The sequence below is a fragment of the Haliotis asinina genome, chromosome 2 (genome assembly GCF_037392515.1).
Source record: "Haliotis asinina isolate JCU_RB_2024 chromosome 2, JCU_Hal_asi_v2, whole genome shotgun sequence".
Taxonomy (NCBI): Eukaryota; Metazoa; Mollusca; class Gastropoda; order Lepetellida; family Haliotidae; genus Haliotis; species Haliotis asinina.
In genome coordinates, this window is record NC_090281.1 from 42,043,113 (window position 1) to 42,064,545 (window position 21,433).

General features: G+C 39.7%; 3 protein-coding genes across 3 annotated transcripts in view; 1 reads left to right on the forward strand and 2 right to left on the reverse strand.

Moving 5' to 3' along the window:
• The window catches only part of LOC137273720 (cubilin-like), a 493,514-nt gene that overhangs the window by 299,510 nt on the left and 172,571 nt on the right, over nt 1-21,433 (forward strand). The window lies entirely within an intron of this gene.
• Nucleotides 1,522-8,807, reverse strand: LOC137272533 (failed axon connections homolog). The gene is made up of 6 exons (XM_067804920.1): nt 8,753-8,807; nt 7,324-7,459; nt 6,445-6,644; nt 5,873-6,075; nt 4,055-4,177; nt 1,522-3,530 (listed from the first exon to the last, which is right to left on the reverse strand). Exons 1-6 carry the CDS (start codon nt 8,761-8,763, stop codon nt 3,424-3,426), a joined length of 780 nt encoding a protein of 259 aa, XP_067661021.1. The 5' UTR covers nt 8,764-8,807; the 3' UTR covers nt 1,522-3,423.
• Nucleotides 15,046-21,433, reverse strand: part of LOC137272534 (pappalysin-1-like) — a 37,519-nt gene continuing 31,131 nt past the window's right edge. Inside the window, exons 18-21 of the mRNA XM_067804921.1 lie at nt 19,405-19,564; nt 19,002-19,146; nt 18,623-18,813; nt 15,046-15,854 (exon numbers count right to left, since the gene is read on the reverse strand). Coding sequence (XP_067661022.1) covers nt 15,642-15,854; nt 18,623-18,813; nt 19,002-19,146; nt 19,405-19,564 — 709 coding nt within the window. The 3' untranslated portion in view covers nt 15,046-15,641. The remainder of the gene's footprint in view (nt 15,855-18,622; nt 18,814-19,001; nt 19,147-19,404; nt 19,565-21,433) is intronic.

Consider the following 21,433-nt stretch of genomic DNA (forward strand, 5'->3'; position numbering starts at 1 on the left):
TGAGAAATCGTCATATAGATTTATTTGGGATAATGATAAACTTGAACTTTTTAGACAAAATATGTTCTTAGAAAGTTCCCAAGAGTTACTGAAACAGTCAGCATAGATCTAATTGTACAAGCACTTTGTACTACTGTCTCAGATATGAAAAATCGAAGTGGTAAGAGAAGAAACAGAGCTCAAACTTGGCATGATGCAGAGTGTGATAAACTGAAAAAAGAAAGATGCAGATATTTAAATACGTTCCGTAAATTTAAGGATGCTCGAGCTTAAGAGGAATACCATTACACTAGGAATACGTATAATGCACTTTGTAAACAAAAAAGAAATGAATATTTGAAAATGAAACAACAACAATAAGAAAATAGCATTAACAATTCTAAACAGTTCTGGTCTTCTCTGAAACAATTGAATGGGAACGTTATATATACAAACGACGTTGAGATCAACGAATGGTATTCGTATTTGAAAGAATTGTTTTCTGCATCTGAAATTAATGATACCACGAGCAACTACATAGCCAGCCAGTGTGATAAAAACAATGATCAAAGATGTTATATGGGAGACTCGATGACACATGACATACTCGACGCTCCAATAGCCCGAGAAGAAATTGTAAATAGCATAAGGCAATTGAAGGTGAACAAATCACCGGGAATAGATGATACAATGTCAGAATTTTTCTTACACTCATCACATATTCTACTCCCATATCCTGAATTACTGTTTAACGTTATCCTTGAGAATGGGGTTTTTCCACATTCATGGTCCATTGGTATCATTGTACCTATTCATAAGCATGGGGATAAAAATCAAACTGGAATTATAGAGGCATTACTCTGTAAAATATTCAGAGCCATCATAAATAAACGTTTAGTATTCTGAGCAGAATCCTTTGATAAGATAACTGAATCCCAAGCTGATTTTGGAAAAGGATATACTACTACTGGCAACATATTTGTTTTACCCTCACTTATACAGAAATACTTAAATATGAAAGGTACCAAAGTTTATGTTCTTTTCGTAGATTGTGTAAAGGCTTTCGATTCCGTTCACAGAGAGAAGTTATGGGATCTTCCAGATAATCATTCTTTAAGGAATAAAATGAGTAAAGTGCCTATGATAACGTAAAGATGTGCATGAGAAACAATAATGAAATATCTCAAACTTTTCAGAGCCACATAGGAGTAAGATAAGGTTGTATCTTGAGCCCATTTTTATTTTCTTCCCTTATCAATAAACTCGCAATGCAGATCCATGAAAATTGTTCAAATGGTATCCGGCTATATCCCGACATAGTACAGCTATTTCTTCTGTTATTTGCTGATAATATCATACCTTTCTCTAGCACTATTCGCGAATTACAAGCAGAAATGTATGAATTGGAAAAATACTGCAATGAATGGAAACTAACCGTAAATAGAGACAAAACTAAAGTAGTCGTTTTTAAGAACGGAGGTAAACTTGCTGCAAAAGAGAAATGGTATTTTATAAAGGTGAAATGCTAGAAACAACTACGTCTTATAAATACTTAGGAGTTTATTTTTCAAACCACCTATCGTGGTCCTTACATGTGAGAAATGCATCGCTGCAAGCAAAGAAACTATTAATTGGTATAATTAGATACATTTACATTTTAGGAGACTTGTCACACAAATCAGTTTTTAAAATGTTCGATGCTAAGATTAGTCCCATACTTTTATACGGTTCTGAAGTTTGGGGACTCCAAACATTTGATGCGTTAGAAAAAGTACATCTGTACATCTGTGAAAGTTACTACTTCGAACATTATGGCCTATGTGAATGTGGCAGATTGTCAATACATGTTAAATAAAAAATTAAAGTAGTAAAATACTGGTTAAAAATCTTACATATGCCATCTTACAGATTACCCCGAAATGTTACAACATGGTGATATTGTGCGATAGAAATGGAAAACATAATTGGGTTACAAATGTTAAACATTTACTATTTTCTACTGGTTTCGGTAATATATGGCTTGAACAGTGCATGGACTCGCATCAAAATTTTCTCATATCATTTAAACAAAGGTTACAAGATATGTATCTCCAGTCTTGGCTTGATCAATCATCTGTGTCAAAAATGTTTTTATTACAGAATGTTTACGCAATCTACATACAATGAAACCTACTTGTCATCCTTGAATGTTCGGAAATACAGAATCACGCTTACAACATTTCCTTGCTCCTCCCACGATTTGTTAATAGAAAAGGGTAGACATACTTGAATAAAAAGAGACGATAGAATGTGTAAAATGTGTGATTCGAATCTAACTGAAGATGAATATCATTTCTTTCGTGTCTGTCCAGCCTACCATACTTTGAGAAATAAGCATATTAAGAAATATTACTTTGTACATCACAATATTAATAAATTTATATCTCTATCAACCTATTCTAGTAAGGAACATATGGAAACGTTGTCAATGTTTCTGTATCATGCCTTTCAACACAGGAGAAATGTCCTCTCTACTGCCTAATAAGTCAGCATATTCAATGCACTATAGGTATGTGGCCTCTTAGGTGCAAATAAAGCATATTGACAGAAGTCGAGATGTGTTTTACGGTAAGGTCAGCAATGTACCTTTCCACCTTGAAGTTCTTCAGCACCTGTTTAAGGAGCTACATGATCAAACTGAAAGTACTCAATACTATAGAAAGAACTAAGTGAGAACGTCTTTTTGACTATTCTAAACAGTAAAGACTTCCGAAACTGGAAGTAACTTGAGCAATGAAAGACGTAACAATAACTTTATTTATTTATTTATTTGTTTGTTTGTTTGTTTGTTTGTTTATAAACCGAGACGGAACAAGGTAAATTTCGGTCAGAATATAAAAAAGGAAAGTATTTTCTGTAACCTCAAGACTAGAAATGGATTATACACACTGCGTCCATATGGGGAATCGAACTCGAGTCTTCGGCGTGACGAGCGAACACCTTAAACATTTGTTTAACCCACCGTCCCCGTTCCCAAAGAAGGATGGGATACCTAAATTCGAGGTTTCAGCAGCGTACATGGCCATGTGGGTCATGCTGGCATATTCAATATTTGTAATACTTTGACAATAATACATTGGCAATACACCAGTATATACAGATAGGTGGGTATATCAAACAAGGAATCGCCGTCATAAACACGAATAACATTATTGGTCACAACCTGTTGTAACAATTCGAAACCAAATCTTCGACGTGTGGGCCAGCGTGTACACCATAAGGCTATTCCACCACCCTTTACATATTACTTGAAGCAATAGTCCTGAGTATTTCAGCGGGGCATTGAGTATTTCAGTTGTGAAGCTGTCGTGGTTGAGGTTACAGTTTCTAGAACTAGTTCCCTGGAAACTGTTACACCAGCACGTTGAATTGACTCCTCACTGGTGTAAATATAACCTCTTCCTGTTACTTTGCAGGAATCCGTGTTCCATCGAACGTAATACATTCGTCCCAGTCTGGCCAGAACGTCGCCTTCATCTGATCACAGTAGGCACAGATGCGAGGGTAGCGATCTGGGGACAAGGAAATGCAAGCAAAGGTAAGGAACGGTCCATATGATGAAACTACTGTCAGCTTAAAGCGGGAACTTTGTGAATGTCAGATTCTGTATTATGGTCGAGTTTAGTTTTACACCGTTCGTGGCAATATTCCAGCAATATCACGTCGGGGGATACCGGAAAGAACTTCACACGTTGTACTCATGTGTAGAATCAAGCCAGGTATCTCGGAGTAACGACCCTATATTATGAGAATATATCCATCGCCAGATGACTGACCCATACAACATCCATAAATTTACTCCACTTATGTGTTTCACTAATAAATGTCACTCAAAAACGTTTTAGGCCAACTCAGTTTCTCTTTCATTTACTTTACGTCAAATCTATCAAATACTAAATAAACAAAGAATTGTTAGCACATACATCACTTGACGGTGTGAATGATACACTGTTGTGATGAACCTAATATATAAGAGCGAGGTGGTTCAATGACCTTCGAGACTCTACCAATTCCCAGTATAGACACACTGACCTACCTTCAACAAGACGAACTCCTTCCTCTCCCAGACCAGGCATATTCCATCGTAACTGAGACAGCATACCGAAAATTGCACAGTCCACTTCCGTCGCTTTCTCGCCCATTAGGAACGGCTTGTCGCCTGTTGAGAGATTACACAAAACATGACACAAATATATTTGGAGTATGATATAACATCCACACAAGTACATGTATGTACAGTCATGTGCCATAATTATGTCATAAAATGGCAGCCATGTTTGAGGGCAATTTTGACAGAGCGTTTAAGAAAAGTGAAAAATAAGGGTTACTTACCCTACACAAGAAAGTTTGGCTGGTTGATATTTAGTTATATGACCCTTATTAATCCCCACAGCTCTTATCTTTCGTGGAATAGACAGATACAGTGCCTGAATATGATGGAGAGGTATGGCTTGGCAAATCCTGAGAATCTGCTGAAAAAGTTCCTCTTTTGTTTTGAGGATGTGGCCAACTCGCTGCAACCTGATTTTGACCAATAACCACAAATGTTCAATAATGTTCAAGTCTGGTGATTGTGATGGCCATGGTAAACACTTGATATTGTTGGTTGTTTTCCATTCTCTAGTGAAACAAGATTCATGACATTGAGCGTTGTCATCTTGGAAAGATAATCATCATTTAGGAAGTGTTTGGCAAGAACAGGAAATAAATTGTCATGTAAGTAGAAACGTACTTCTCACTGTTGATAGTTCCATCAATTTGAATCAGTGTACAAGCTCCATGAAAGAAAATACACCCCCAAATCATCATGGACAGTCCACCTCCTGGTGCCAACACAAGAGGGCCTATACTCCCCTCCAGGTGTTCTCCACACAGAAACTTTCTTATTTTTTTCCAAGGACTACTTGACTCTCATCACTAAAAATAACTGTGCACCAATACGTTTCAGTTTTCCAATGCAAACGTGTCCGACACCATGCAATTCTTCTCTGTCTATTTACAGAACCTACTGTTAATTCCTTTCTATCAAGCCTTTTTCTGTACTTGAGTTTGTGTAAATGCCTCTGAATAGTCCTGCTTACTTTGGTTGGTAATCTTTCATTAACAATGATGTCTTCAAGAGATCTCCTTCTGCTAGTTTTAACAGTTCGCATTAGCACACGGTTTGCCCTCTCTGTCAAAAGTGGAGGTCTACCACGTCTGGGTCAGTTTTCTTCATCTTTACCCATTTCAATACTTTTCAAAAACTTACAAATTGTGCTTTGATCTCTCTGGACAGCATCTGCAATATCTGTTTGAATCCACTCAAATTCATTTCTATAATTATTTTTTGGACTTCCTCTGACAAACTTGACCTTCTCTTCTCCATCTTGTCAACTTGACCTTGACTTTGTTTCTATGCAGCAGACGAGGAGAGTTACTCCCCTTAGGTGACCTGTGATCTCTGAAAATGTACCCTGTAAAATTTGGGACCTTATTGTTTTGTATATATGGCACACCAGACAATTTAATTTACCCAACCTACTGGCCAGTCCCAGCTGGCTGCCATTTTATGACATAATTATGTCACATCGCTGTATATTACATTTAACCTTAAGGTAATATTGTTAGGTTAAACATGTAAAGCAAGAAAACATCACGTACACCTTCAAATGCGCCTGTTTAAAATGTAACTTGTCTCTTTCTGACACCTGATAGATTTCCTTGTTTCACCTTACATTCACATCAACATCTCCCCAGACAGACTTGGCCTGGTATCTGGAGTGATATCACCTGTTACAGTTTATGTGCCTATGAACTGAGCAGACATAGACTAGTGTTCTGCATTCATAGGCAATATGGCTTTCAGGTTTACCCAAAAAATCCGATATTGCTTGCAGATCATCGTTCATGATGTCCAACATCTCTTCCAATGAATGCCTTCCCATGCCTTGCGCCCAGGCATACTTCGTCATTTTTCTGCTGATAAACCACGTGAACAGCCTATAGGGCATTCCCATCGCCCGCGTCATCCAAGAGAGATCAAAATAGTGGTTCCACCGTAGGCTCACACCTACCCTGCAACAATGCACAAGCACTGTACCATGAAGTAAATGTCGAAACAGATCATTACTAGCAACAAAAACATGTATATAGTTGTTTTGGATTGCCATATGTCGTTAAGCAACCAATTACAATCTGGATAAGAATCGGTCGTCAGAATATCCTACATGTCGTATGGATGATATGGGGTTCAGACTTAAAACATTGCTGATGGATGTGGGTGATTAAAGTTTCGTGAAATCTCTCGTGATCCTCTCGTGATCGATAACTTGGTTGTCTGGTCGTGCCTGTTTGTTTACAGACTGCCGTCATAGAGATAGAACTGGTTGAGTATGGCGTTAAGCAACAAATAGTGTCAGTATATGGTATTACAGACACGCTCACCAGTATAAATGTTCCTCCACCATCTTCTGCATAGCTCTTGCAATCGCCCTTTGCTCCGGAGTCAGATCCTTGTTGAGGTCGACATCAAACTTCTTGTTGAGATGTTTGATTATCATTGAGGAGTCTCCAAGCACGGTGCCATTATACTCTATCCATGGAAATTTGCCTGTACCAGGACAAGGCGTCAGTCCATACTTCCCCTGGAATTGACTTCATCAGTTAGCGAATACAGTTTTGCAGTTACCATGGATACCGCTGCATATAGTTGGCAGTAAATAGTTGCACCAGACCAACCAGTGGTTGACTGCATGACAAACAATTCCGAATCTGTGTTTATGCACTTCTGTTCACGCAACTAGCGTGGCACTCGTTTCAAACATTTCATATTTATGAAACGACTACAATTCGCAATATACGTACATGACGCAATGTGTTTGAGACTATACTGATTACATAGAGGTCTAGTATCCTTACATGTTTTAAACCACATGGGTTATGGTTCTTTGGCTACATTATTCATTAATAACCACGCTAAGATCCGAAAAGAATTCATCCTACTTGTCCTAAGAGCGACTAGGGGGATCCGATGATTATTTTAGATTTGGTTGATAAATGTAACCCTGTCCAAATGCACATGATGTCATTCACTGTAATGCATAGTGCAGACGCCATTATTTTCAGACTGCGACAATATAGCTGGAATAATGCTAAATAGGGCGTTAAACAACAAACAAAAGAAACATAATTTCTTGAATATTATTCTTCAACAACATTTAGCTGATTCTAGTCATAAATTTGGAACATCACAGCCAGATATTAACCCGAAGGGTGAACTATTACGAGACGCGTGAAAATACAGATCAGTAAATGCGACACTACCTGATATGATATATTTGTCATTCTGAAGTATGTCTCCAGCTTCACAGCAAATGGTATCATACTTGGCGTCCACGGTCCTCTTCCTGGATGGTGAAAGATGACCACATCACTAGGGGGAGGCCTTTCCTTACTTGACCTGGAAATGGTCAGATATTTTGGAGTGGGTTAATTTTAGTGTTACGACACTGGCAAGGGTTGTTTGACGTGAGGTTACTCATAAACAATCGGTTGTGACCGTTACCTATTGTGAGTCAGTGAATAAGTGAATTTAGTTTCATCTGCTAAATTTACAATATCACCGCGGAGGACACCAGAAACGGGCTTCACGCATTTAGTGCCCATGCGGGGAATCGAACGAGATTCTGACGAGCGAAGGCATTAACCGCTGGGCTACCATACCGCCCCCTGAAATCAATTAAGGTATACGTCTCTACAGGATAGAAACACAGTACAGTTTTCGTGCATTGTGACCCTTCAGTATAAACTTTCTCCCCATAATTCAAGCTAAGGGAACGCATAATATCGGTAAGTGTCTTTTCAAAATAACAGATCAGTTTCCTTTCCTGGCGATACCGCCGAATGCCACTACGCGAGTATTATCGACTTGGTAAATCGCTCTCAGCTACGTCGTCCAGAACGCTTTCTACCATCTGCCAAACGGGGGTAAAATCTCTGTTCTTCTATAAACATATTCTAACGCCCTATTTCACACGTATCTGACTTCATCAAACTCACCCTTTACGGGTCTGTCTGTTGTTAGGCCTCCTTTCACAAAGCACTGAGGTGATCGTAAGCCACTAAAGTAACCTTGGTGCAATGTTAGAGAATGGGAGTTAAGGTTAACCTAAATAAAGACTGCTTCGTGAAAGGAGTCCCTGTTTTCCAGTATATGTTAAGACACGCCTTGCTGTAACTGTAGGAACGTCTGTCAATTTGACAATACAATGTACTATGTTTTATTCCACACTCCAAATGATCAACTGTATGTATTTGCCAAACATTTGAGGTACTGACTTCTCCTCCTGAGATCTGAGTTCAATATGGTTCTCTGGATCATGCATCCTTATTAATTGTAGACCTTTGTCATGAATCTAAAATGGTTTGGTGTGAAACATATGCAAATCGCTTGACTCATTGAGTAAGCTGGAGGAAACTAAGTAGATGACATATATACTATCGTGAAGCATTCCGCGATTCCCCAAGCGAATACATGTGACTGTCACAAATATCGATCGGTTTCCAGCCTTATCGCTGTGCCCAGCAAGCGATAAGATGGAAAAATCCCTCGGCGTCCAGTAGCTATCTGTTAGTAGCTTCACTATTGCTGGTGTCATTATCGCAACGTAACGCTCTAGAGCAGATAAACTAGCTACAGGCACGACCAGTCTCAGTATACGTGGTCAAGGAGGAGGTAGAGACGTGCCCTTACCATTGACCCATTTTCTCTGCGTCTTCCGGGCTCCAGCATGTACATAAACAATGAAAGGGAGGTAACTCTATACTGACAACCACACAGTGACAATCTCATTAAATGGCCAGCTCATGGAAACCACACCAGGCTGTTACGTAAACTGTGGTCAAGATAACCAAACACATTTTCACAATAAACAGAATACTTGCCGATGATTTAATGTATGGTTTCGTACAAAGAGCTGTGTTAGATTTCCTCTTTAAAACATGGAAGTATGACATAATTTAACTGAAGATAAGTGTTTAGCGCATATAGGACCAAAGCCGCTTATAAACTTTTAAGGCATTTCAATCAATACGGATTATGAAAGAAAACGTTTTCATATTGATTTGATCTTACTTACTTATCAAGACTGTGCCACGGGTGTAGAAATATGCTCATGATATAGTCGAAATCATAAAATTGTTTCGTGATGGTAAATACATGTCGAGCGTGCCCATTTATGGCTATAACACACTGACATATTTGTTAACATTGGTAGAGTGTATTTATCAACGAACATACATTATTTCCCTATACAGTACTTAAGGATTTGCGACAACGTGGCAGCCCTCTGAGTCGATATTACGATGAAAACAAGCTATAGGATTAAACATTTTGACTTCTGCGTGCCTGGCTTCAAATCCTGGATGAAACAGAAGTGCCGATGCAACACTGGAAAACTCAACAACCGACATGGATCTTGAGAATACTTTTTCTCCAGTATTGGTACCATCCCATGTGTCAGCGCTGCCTTCAGTCAGCTCAGCAACAGCGTGTAGTTCACTTGTACCTACACCATCCACACCAGCACAAGCTGTATCAACTAATCCTCTCCCTGGCTCTGTATCGTCTACTCCGCAACCATTGTCTCTCAGAGTCGGCCGAAACCAAACAAAGCCACAGACCCATGCAAAAAGTATTCGTGACGTAATTTTCATGGGCTTACATGTTATTTCCGTGTAGCATAAATAATTTTCATGAAGTGAGTTTAGGGTGGATCATTGTAAAATTTGACTGGCAAATTAGAAATCATCTCTCCTCTGCGCACATAATTTCAGTTCAATTTCCAACCACTATTTTTTAGGAACTCTAATGATATCACATTTATCAACTTACGTGTGGTTCCACAATGCACAGTCCCGTAGGCCACCATGTTAAAGGAGTTCACGACAATGTACACAGGTTGATTAAATTGTTGCCATTCGATAAATAAGCAGCAATTGTACAAAAATTGTGTGATTGTCGGAAAGATGATTCCCCACAATTGTCCAAAATTTGATTTGTATTTAAATTCGTGAAAATTATTTACGACATACTAAATTAACATGTAAATCTATGGAAATTACGTCAAGTGTCCGAATACTTTTTGCATGGGTCTGTAGATGATAGAAGGGCAATCGTATCTGCACAACAAAGTGATTGGGTGTGAGGGCGCTATGCTACAGTGTCACTTTTCAATGGTGAGGTTGCCATTTCTCAAAGCTGGGGTATAGCTTCACACACACACACACACACACACACACACACACACACACACACACACACACACACACACACACACACACACACACACACACACACACACACACACACACACACACACACACACACACACACACACACACACACACACACACACACACACACACAAATTCACATTGGCATTGCCATCACCATTTAATGCTGTTTTCTTCATATGTTTGTTCTTGCCTGCAGTGGAATGTCAGCCCAACACCAGCCCAGTCTTCAACACCATAAGCAGCCTCTTTCTCCAGCTTCCCTTGCACTTCCTCGTGTCTATTTTTAGAAACTTCCACCATCTAACAACTGTCCAGCATCTGATTTCTGATGCTACCTGTCTTTTGATTGGCCTTTTAGACCTTTTGACCAAACTTTCTTTCTCACCTGCTCTCCTCATGCATTCTGCATGGACGTTTAGAGGAGGGACGTTATCATATATTATATTTACAATATTCTGGAATTTATGATCACTGATTTTATAGATTATTGACTTTAATACTTTGGTTTTCTACAACATCACACACACACACACACACACACACACACACACAAACACTCACACAGACATGGATAGATAGATGATAGATAGATAGAGGCAGAGAGAGTGATTCATTCTTTCACTCCTATCCATCTCAACCTCACTGTAAACAGTGTTGTTGCAGTAATTAGGTTACATAATTTAAATAATAATTCTATTCACAATTTCTCCACTGTGTTAAGAATTCATGTCTATTTAAAATTTCTCCACTGTTTACTGTGAATCGTATCTGGTAATTATTTGACTTTGATTCTGTATATATTTTGTGAAGTTATCCTACAATTAAGTTAAACAGTTCAATTTCAGAATCATTTTTTTTCCCATATTTTGATAATACCCTTCATACATGCCTTATCAGTACCAAACTCTATTCTCAGTGCTTCTTTTTCACAGCTTTTAACGACATCTTTTTGCAACAAATCACTAGCATATGGCATAAATAGTTTGTCTTGTCTTGGGTTGTTTCTTTATTTTATCAAACATCATCTCTCATAATAGTCTATAATAGTCTTCATCGGTATCACTTGTACTGTTCTTCAGACGTCCACACACTGTCCGTGTTTGTTTTTTCTTTCGTTACCAGAACTAATGGTGTGGCATTGCTCTTCGGGGTTAGTTGTTAATCCCTTTAGATAGTTTACATTAATTTCTCCATCTTGTATCCAAGTTGTTCTAGGAGCCTGCACATTATTTCCTGATAGCTAGGAGATTTTGCACTTAATTATCGCCTCTCATATATATCAGCCCCTTCTTGTCAGGACCCAACAGTTAGTTGTCTTGTTGTCTTTTGCGGGTTAACCTCTTTTCTGGGTTCGCATTCGACTTCGGATTGGAGGGTCCGTGGTTCGAATCCCAGACATTATGTGGCCGCTACACATAGGTTACATATATCAGTGCGTATGTTGCGGGTCTACTACCTTTAGCGACACTGCAACCTCAGTCCAGTTTTTCCGCTCCACAGTTCCAGCAGCTTCGCGCCCCTGACCAATCAGCTTCACTTCATGTTGATCCAGGTACACTTCATGTTGATCCATGTTCACTGACGGACCAATAGACATGACATTAATTGCCAGGCTGTTCCATAACCTAATTTCCGGCTGTGTGTTTTTAAATATAGATTTGATTGAAACATTTGATCTTTGTTTACAGCCAGGTCATATGAGCGGTGCTGATAGACCCATTATGTGATCCGTTTCCAACCAGATGACGTGTATGGAGCTTAAAGACCCATTGTGTGATCCCCGTTTACAGCCAGACGATGTGTATGGAGCTTATAGACCCATTATGTGATTACCATTTACAGCCAGATAAAGTGTATGGAGCTTACAGACCCATCATGTGATCCCTGTTTACAATCAGATGATGTGTATGGAGCTTATAGACCCATTATGTGATCCTATGACCCTACCAATAACCGGCCAGCCAGAACAGAATGTAACTGTGTTTATCAATACCTCAGGTCGATACTAACCAACGCTGAGGTAAGCTAAGCGCGTGCTTAACGAATATGAAGCACATGCATGTGTTCTATTAAATTATGTACGTTGCTTGTGATTCAACATAGAATATGCACATGGTTAACGTTTTTGCAATCGTAATATGCATCTACAATCATGTGTTTAAGTACACTATTCATGACTTGTGTACATGTGTATATGTAGCGCCAGTAACACATGAACCAATACCTCTAAGAATTATGTCTACCGCGGTACATAGCAATACCCGTGATACACGTCTTGAAGTGTCCGCGTTGCCTTGATAGTAAATATAAGTAGCTATATATCCTTGTTCGTTTTATTCACAAAATGGTAGGAACATACAATAATATATGAAAACACTAACAAGAGACATAACAATATTCAAACAATGAACAAATCAGAGTACAGAGTAACGACAGTACTGGTGGAATATTCACGAGATTTCCGCAGGGATGACGAACGTACTTCACACAAGCATAAGGCCGAACAGTTACGTTGTGTCCCGTGTCGCCAGGCAGAAGTAACAAAGTCTGTGAACAAATGTCTCTACCTCTGAACGACTTAGTATAAATCCTGTAGGCCATCATATACGTTTCGCATGAAGTCAAAGGTATATATAGTTAAATCTAGAGATACGTTTGACCGTTCTGAGGAGATTCCAATGAGCTCTATATGTATCTAAGATGGTGTACCTTGACTGCATATGTGTTTTCACAATGTGTGTGTATGTGTGTGTGTATGTATGTGTGTGTGTGTGTGTGTGTGTGTGTGTGTGTGTGTATTTACTGGAGTAACATTTGGTTCTGCTGTATCTTACATGTAACACGTTGTATTGGCGCTAGTACATTAACCATTATCAAAGTTGATAGTGCAGTTGGTATAGTAGTTGAACTCCTTGTATACATGAATGCATTCCTCCTGCTGACTGCTGAGAAGAGTAATGACACTAATGTCTTTACTAGTGAAAGTCTATTTCGTTCCAATGCAGATAACAACTCCCATACAATGTGATTCAAATCAAATCTTAGTTTTCGTTGTAGAAAACAAAGATCTGAGGACATCCAAATACATGTCACATTAGAACAACCTATCGCAAACTTTGACCGACCAATGAAATGAGCAACACGTGGTCGACATAAACCAATCAGAAAGAAGCTTTACCGAGCGTGTTATATCTTGTAACTGGCGATTTCCATTTCAGACATCGCTTGGAGAAATTTGAAAATGAACACGACATTCTGTGATGTCGCCTAGACATTCAATACTTTCCATCGGCACTCAATTTCTTTGGATGGAAGGCCGTTTTGATGTGACCATTTAGATCTAATTTATTGGAGGTTCCCACTATCTGCAAGATATTTTAAATTATTTACTGAAAAGAACAATTTAGATTACCGTACACTGTAAAAATGAACGGACTCAACGGACACTACGTTAGCCTTAACAGTTAACTTGTATTGGAGACTGTCGTCAGTTTGTACAGTAATTACATCTTTCCCATTTTTAGCTTGGTGAAAAAAGTCTAAAATTGTACAAACACTAGCCTTAACAGAGTGGCCGGATTTTGTGGCCAGCAGAAGGGTATCAGTCTTTCAGATATAGCATCCGAAAGAATATAATCATTTTCAGAATTTTTAAAGTATATTCGTTATAACTTATATCGTTACACATCGGTCGATAAAAAAGCACTAAGTGTGATTTTGTTTTCGTATGTTTTCACTTACAATTATCTATCTTCTGGGCGTATGTGTAAGGGAATGTCATGTAAACAATATTTGTTTCGGCCTTTGCTCATCATGATGCCATTCCGACATTCGACAAACAGTACGAGTATGTACATGAACGACATCTGTGCACAACCAACATGATCGACCACATGGAGTATTATGGAGGGATCCGTAATACGCACGTAGTCGCAAGAAACGATTTCTACCGTGAGGTAGGTCTCAAAGTCAGTCACACGGAGTAACTTTCGTGGAACAACATTGGGCTGCAAGCGTCGGGTATGAATGTTTATAAGTTAACTGTTATTATGCACATATATGTACATCAGCAGCAACTGAGAGCTGCGCCACGCTGCTCAGAGTCGAAGCATTACTCACAACATGTACACCAACACAATCACGCGAATACAAATGTCACAAAATCATGAGTGTCTGACTTAATGTACGAGTAATGACTGTATTCCCGAAAAACAATCACTCGGAAACATTAATCTTTGGCTTCTTCAAATGGATACATCATGCATACGGCAACTACATTTAACCGAGACATTCTCACACAGTTTTTGTACCTAAATATTTTCATAATGGAACAAGCTGATCACTTGGAAAACCGTTAACCAGCATTACACTGAATTGTTTGAGCTCTACTCTTAAGGAATAATGTTTGTTTGCTTCGAGTTGAGTTCACTGGAATTTATCTCACAGAAATGTATTTATCTATTATTTACCTATTACTTTTTGTGCAGCAACTCTGGCAAACAAACCTGACTTCGCATAAGTCGAAATGGTCCGTAATCAAGAGTCCTTTCTAATTTGACAGTGCAGCTTGAAAACGACGGTACAATAACTCATTCGGCTCTGTCTATGTAAATATTCAGATATCCCGCATGTCATTAGAGATATAACGTTTAGGAAGCGATATGACTGATTGGGTGATCCAGAGACTAACACTAACTTCAGACGTCTCATGGATCCAAACAACATGCAGAGAATACATTCTCCTTCAAACGGAAACTCTCATGTTCATCATAGCATATACCCAATACAATTGTTACATTAGATAATGCCTCAGATCCTCAGCACTCTCGTTTTACAAAGATCTCCTTACTCTGGACGGACAAGTGTTCTAACTTACATTGGTCTGATGGTTCCATATCCCCATGTATATGTCAATGATTGAGCAGTCTACATGACCGAACTAAAGTAAGACTTCCACAATACCACGACTTCCACAGCAACAGTTTGTTAAACAAGCTGCTTAACTAATCTTCATGCCAAAATCTACAAACAACCTCTTAACTTATCAGTTGGGAATGTCAAAGGACAATCAAGATTAGAGTTCGGGTAGGCATGAATTTGTGGACTATTTTGAAGATAAAACCAAACTTTGGTACCACGCTATAAATATACTGTATCCATAAAAGGGAACTCATATAATGATCTTTGTGACACTCTGGTGGTTTCTAGACTATCACGTGCAAAACAAACCAACTGTTTGCTTAAACATATGCTTTCATCTGACATGATCAAATGGTGATCTTCCCCATGAGCCAACAGAAGGCAGTGATGTTGTTAGAACTAAATAGCCTGTAGAAGTCAGTGAGCTAAAGTCCTGTTTCCTTTGTTTTCTTTCGCCCTTTCTTCTTTTTAACAAGGTTTTCTTTGGCTTTGGGATCTTTACATGCACACTCCGAAGTACAGGTTTTCGCAAACGGCATGACTGGGCCGCCAGCAGTGGAGGGACAACAGTCCCCGCCGTCCCAGTTGCAGTGTTCCCGATTGTCACGGCCATCACACCATCCGTCCGACATGGACGCCTAGTCAAACGAACCAAAGTAACGATTAATTGTCACAGAAAGTGTTTATGGTTCCGTTAAGGTATGGTCTGTAAAACAGCTTTGCAATACCGTCAGTCCAACTGGCATTAGTTGTATGATTATCAGGAACAAGTGTCAAAATAACAATTTGAGCCACCTTCAGAATCCAAGCATAAATATACAGTAAAGGCAACCTTCAAGTAATACTTGATGGCGTAATCATATACTATGAGCACTTCACTCGCTATCATTGTATATATTATTGATAATGTTCGACTTGACTATTTATTGATGGATATGTATTTTTGGAAAAATGCTTATGTATGAATCACATGTACTCTGGGCTGGAGGCCTATAATGCTGTAATAAATCTTGAATCTTGAATGAAAGGCAACCTTCGTCAGTAAAGGCATACGTTACTTTAAAGGGCACTTTCTATTGACAAGTATACTAAAGAACACGTTTCTAACTGAAGGATTTGGCCAAGCCAAACCTATGAAATCAAGAAAGCTTTCGTCACTGAGTCAGTGGCGTCTCTGTAAACATGGCAACTATACATATGGAAATTAATTAAGCAACACCAAATTCAAAGACACATAAAAACTTAACAAAGTTTAACGAAGTAATTTTGATGATTGATTATTCAATTTTGATGTATTGACATACAGCATGAGCTTTTCATGGGTTGATATGACGCGCGTGAAGCTTGCACAGCGCACGTGCATTGCTTTAACCTCAACTTTCGAAAAATGCACTTTTTCCCTGGGGTGTTTACAAGCGCAGGTTGTCGATTGCATTCGGTTTTTCATTCATTTCAATGTCATGGCACGTAGGAAATTATCAGAGGCCACTCGTTGGCAAATAATCGGCATGAGGAATGCTGGTATGTCTCTAAGACAAATCGGGACTCAAATCGGACGACATCATTCCATAATTTCAAAACTTTTGAAAAAATACCGGGCCACTAATGAAGTTAAAGACCTGCCTAGACCAGGAAGACCCAGGAAGACCACAGTCCGGGAGGACAGAGCTTTACTGAGACTTGTACGGCGCAGGTCCTTCGACTCGAGCTCTCGGTTGAGACAGGAGTGGCTTCCAGGGAGACCCATCTCGAACAGGACTGTTCGGAATCGTCTGAAAGCTGCAGGATACCGGGCAAGGAGGCCAATCAAGCGACCCAGACTGTCTCCAGCCCATAAGGCAGCCCGACTGGCCTGGTGTAATGACCGTTTGCACTGGAACATTGCCTCTTGGAGGAAGGTCCATTTCTCAGATGAGAGCCGGTTCTTGCTGCACATGGTGGACGGTCGTACTCGGGTCTGGAGGCAGAGGAACACAGCAATGGCTCCACGGAACATCCAGGAGACTGTGGCCTTTGGGGGAGGTTCCGTTATGGTATGGGGGTGCATTTCCATGAACTGCAAGTTGGATATCATTACCATCCGTGGCAACCTTAACGGTGTTCGTTACCAACAGGAGGTTCTTGACAGGGCTGTGGTACCTCATTTTGAGAACCATCCTCTGGCAACGAGACCCATATTTATGGACGACAATGCTAGACCTCACAGGGCGCATGCTGTAAATGATTTTTTGCGGCAAAATGCAATTGACAGAATTCCATGGCCTGCCATGAGCCCTGACCTCAACCCCATTGAACATTTGTGGGACTTTATTGGCCGTCGTGTGAGGCAGAGAGACCCACCAGTCCATAATCTCAACGAATTGACGGCTGCCCTGAATGAGGAGTGGAACAGGATCCCCCAGAATCAGATCCGGAGACTCATCCAAGGAATGAGGAGGCGTCTGGAATCGGTGGTGCGTGCGCAGGGAGGACACACTAGATATTGATGAAAGTCGGTGTGCAGACTCTAAGATGACTGTTCTTTCTTTCCATGTGACATTTGTGTTAATACACCTGACAACAACGTCTGTGGATGAATAGTAAATTGTGTCCATTTTTTCATGAATTTAAGACAGTTTTAAGAATTTGGATTTCGTTGCAATAAAGCAAAGTCTTGATACTTTTTCCCTTTAAGTTGTTTGTCAGAGATCGTCTGTTGAATAAAAAAGTGTCAAACTATATCAACCCGGCATATTTTGATTGTCAGAACACTTCAAAGTTGCTCCAATAGAAAAAATTGGGGTGTTGCTTGATTAATTTCCAGGTGTATATATGAACAGCCCACGTATTGCCATTATTGGCACCTCTGCTCTAACTACTAACAGCCTACGTCATCATTAATGTTTTTTTTATAAATCATAGCCATTAACAATTTATCAACTAACCTCACAGATATGAAATAAGTATCTAAACAAGTGCTGTCAAATCAGACACCACAGGGAGTGCGTTTGTCAAAAGTGAAGGTTCCTGTAGAAAGAAAATTTATGTACCGCTGACTATCAGTTTCTTAACGTTACTGGGCTTCATGACCTAGTATCTTATTGCATCTTATTGCATCTTAATTAGTCATTGAGTACGCTTACTTCAACACCGGAGAAAACAATATGCTTAACTTTCTTCATTTGAAAATCAAAAAGAGCCACCCGTCACGAAAACGGATGAAAATGATGGACACTATGCCGTCATGTAACTTCCAGTGAACTCGTGTTGATTACGTATAAAGAAATAGACAAACGGTAATTCTGTGATAGAGATATTTATAGATGACTAGGTCTAGTATGAGAGACTATTCTTACGATCAATGATAAGTTTGTGGAGTGTAAAATGTGCAACATCAATGCATGAACATAAACTACTGGACACTTACGACGCTGCACTTCTCTACGCATTTGACGTGCCTCGGGTTCGGGAACCAGTGAGAAGATCCTGTGCATGTAATATTTGTGATGATTTGGCCAGTTGTTGGCACATTGAGGACATGTTTCTTCCTTCGAGCCGTCTTTCCCATGTACACAGGTTCGTGGATAGAAAACCGACATCCCACCCTGCAAGATGCCCCTGGAGGGACACACAAGAAACAAATGGTCATACATCTTTCAGCTGTTCATACACAATTATGGCTAGAGTAACATGTGTAATTATCATATGTCGCAACTGGGGAGAAAAAGAACAAAACTACACTAGGGATATCCAACTGTTCAGACAACTGGTACAAATTTGATAGAAACATAAATATATAGCCCTACCAAAAGCATAGTTCCCATTAGGGCAGTCGATGACTTGATCTTGGAGGTGCGATGGGGGCTTGCATTTGGCAGCAAGATGTGAACGACAGGGCTTGAACTCCCCAGACCACATACCGTTAGACTTGCATATGATTTTCTGTTTGCGCTGGAAGAAATTATACAGTGTGGTGTTTAGCGATCACATTGATGGGGAAAAGCTCAGTTTTCAATTTGTCACAGCAAGCAATATTCCAGTTGCATCGAGGTAGTTCTAAATAACCCCGGGCTAGGTACACTTGAATTTGATCGTCCGGATAATCTTCATCTTTATTTCGTTCCTCAGGATTCCCAAGGAGACTTCATGTGACTATTAGGTATTATATATGCAAACACTTACGGGTTACCTGGATGTGTGTGCCTTTACCTGACTATTGTCTTTACATCTGAGAACACACCGGCTCCGTGCTTTGTTATTGCACTTAAAGAGACCAGCGAGGGCTAGCGGCAAGGAAGAGCACTGTATCCTCACACATCGCGGTCCATTCCACTCTCCCTGGTCCCCACAGGTCAGCTGGAACGCCCGCCTGAAACCAGAATCCACACAGCATTTAATATATCGGCACATTGAAACCAAGCACGCCTGTGTATATACAGCCATGGAGGCACACTGAAACCATGCACGGTGGTATATCTAGAGACACATCGATACACTTAAACCATGCACGGTGGTATATCTAGAGACACATCGATACACTTAAACCATGCACGGTGGTATATCTAGAGACACATCGAGACACTTAAACCATGCACGGTGGTATACAGTATGGTTCAAAATTATTGAGAATAGCTAAAGCATTTCATATTATTAAACGAGAACAAATCAGATAAAATTGAATGTATTGTTAAAGTGAACTGACCTGTTCATGTTGTGTAGGTAACAATTTAATATTTTATCAAGTCTCCTTGAGCTTCACGGCACAGTCTAAGACAGGTAGGCATACTTCCTATCAGAGAGGTTAGTGTCTCGTGAGTTATGCTGTCCCAGTATCGGACCACTTCTCTCGTCATGTCTTCAACCCCTTTTGATTCACACATTCCTTCATCACCCCCCAAATGTTCTCAATGGGATTTAAGTCAGGACTATATGCAGGAAATGGTAATGCAGTCACATTTTTCTCCTGAAACCACTGCTTGGCATGTTTTGCGGTGTGTTTAGGATCATTATCTTGCTGCAAAATCCAGTCATTTCCATAAAACACATGTGCACTTGGAAGGAGAAAATTATCTAATATGTTAGTGTAGCGTTGACTTGTCAGATTTCCCTCAAACACACACAGCGGGGTCGTTCCTAATAAGGATATCCCTCCCCATACATGAAACTTTGGGCTGTATTTAGGTCGTCGATACAACGGTGCTGACGCAGACTTTGTCCATATTTTCACATTATTGGGATATACCCATATTGAGCTTTCATCAGTAAAAATCACATTTTCCCAGTCAAAGTTTTCATGTGCCAAACACCACTCAACACGCCTGTCTTTATGTTCTTGTTTCATGAGAGGAGAAGGAATTCCAGTCTTTTTCTCACATCCAAGATCAATCAAATTTCTTTTAACTGTAGATTTTGATCCCCTTTCTATCATTTCATACCTGATGTTGGAGATGCTTGCCCTTTGCTTTTTAGACGCTAAAATTCCCAGCCGGACGCGATCTGAGAAGTTCAATTTTCTGGGTCTCCCTGCTCCTTTCTGGTGCCCAAAATCCTTTCCCTCTTTAAAATTCTTCCTAATCCTATACACAGTAGAAAGAGGAGTTCCTGTTCTCTCTGCCAATGTATTTACATCATCAATTCCTTGATTACACAACTCAAACATCAACCTTCTTTTATCTTCAGCAGACATTGTTGATAGTGCTGAGGAAAATGACGTCTGCTACAAATTCAGGGGAGGTAACTCTAATTGTACTATACTCAGTAGGCCAAGATGAGTTACCTCCCTTATACCATTACTTAGTTTTAAGTATCAGTGAATCAGTTGAGGTGTTAGGATAGCTCAAAGTAAAAAGAAAAATTCTCAATAATTATGAACCAGACTATATCTAGAGACACATCGAGACACTTAAACCATGCACGGTGGTATATCTAGAGACACATCGATACACTTAGACCATGCACAGTGGTGTAACAAGACACCCACACTGAAAGAAAACATGCACACCAGTTTCTGTAGAGTCGCAGTGAATCTGTATAAGGTAGTTACAATATAATTAAAGCCCAGAGAAGAGTATGCATTACAACACATATGAAGGCACATAGATACAATACGTAGTCTATAAGGAGATAACAGCTGAGAAATTAACAGACGAACCACCTTAGAGTGCTTGGGCGACTAAGGACAGTGATAACAATAAGACATTGTGCTGCAGATACAGATTTGTCATATCTCCACCTATGT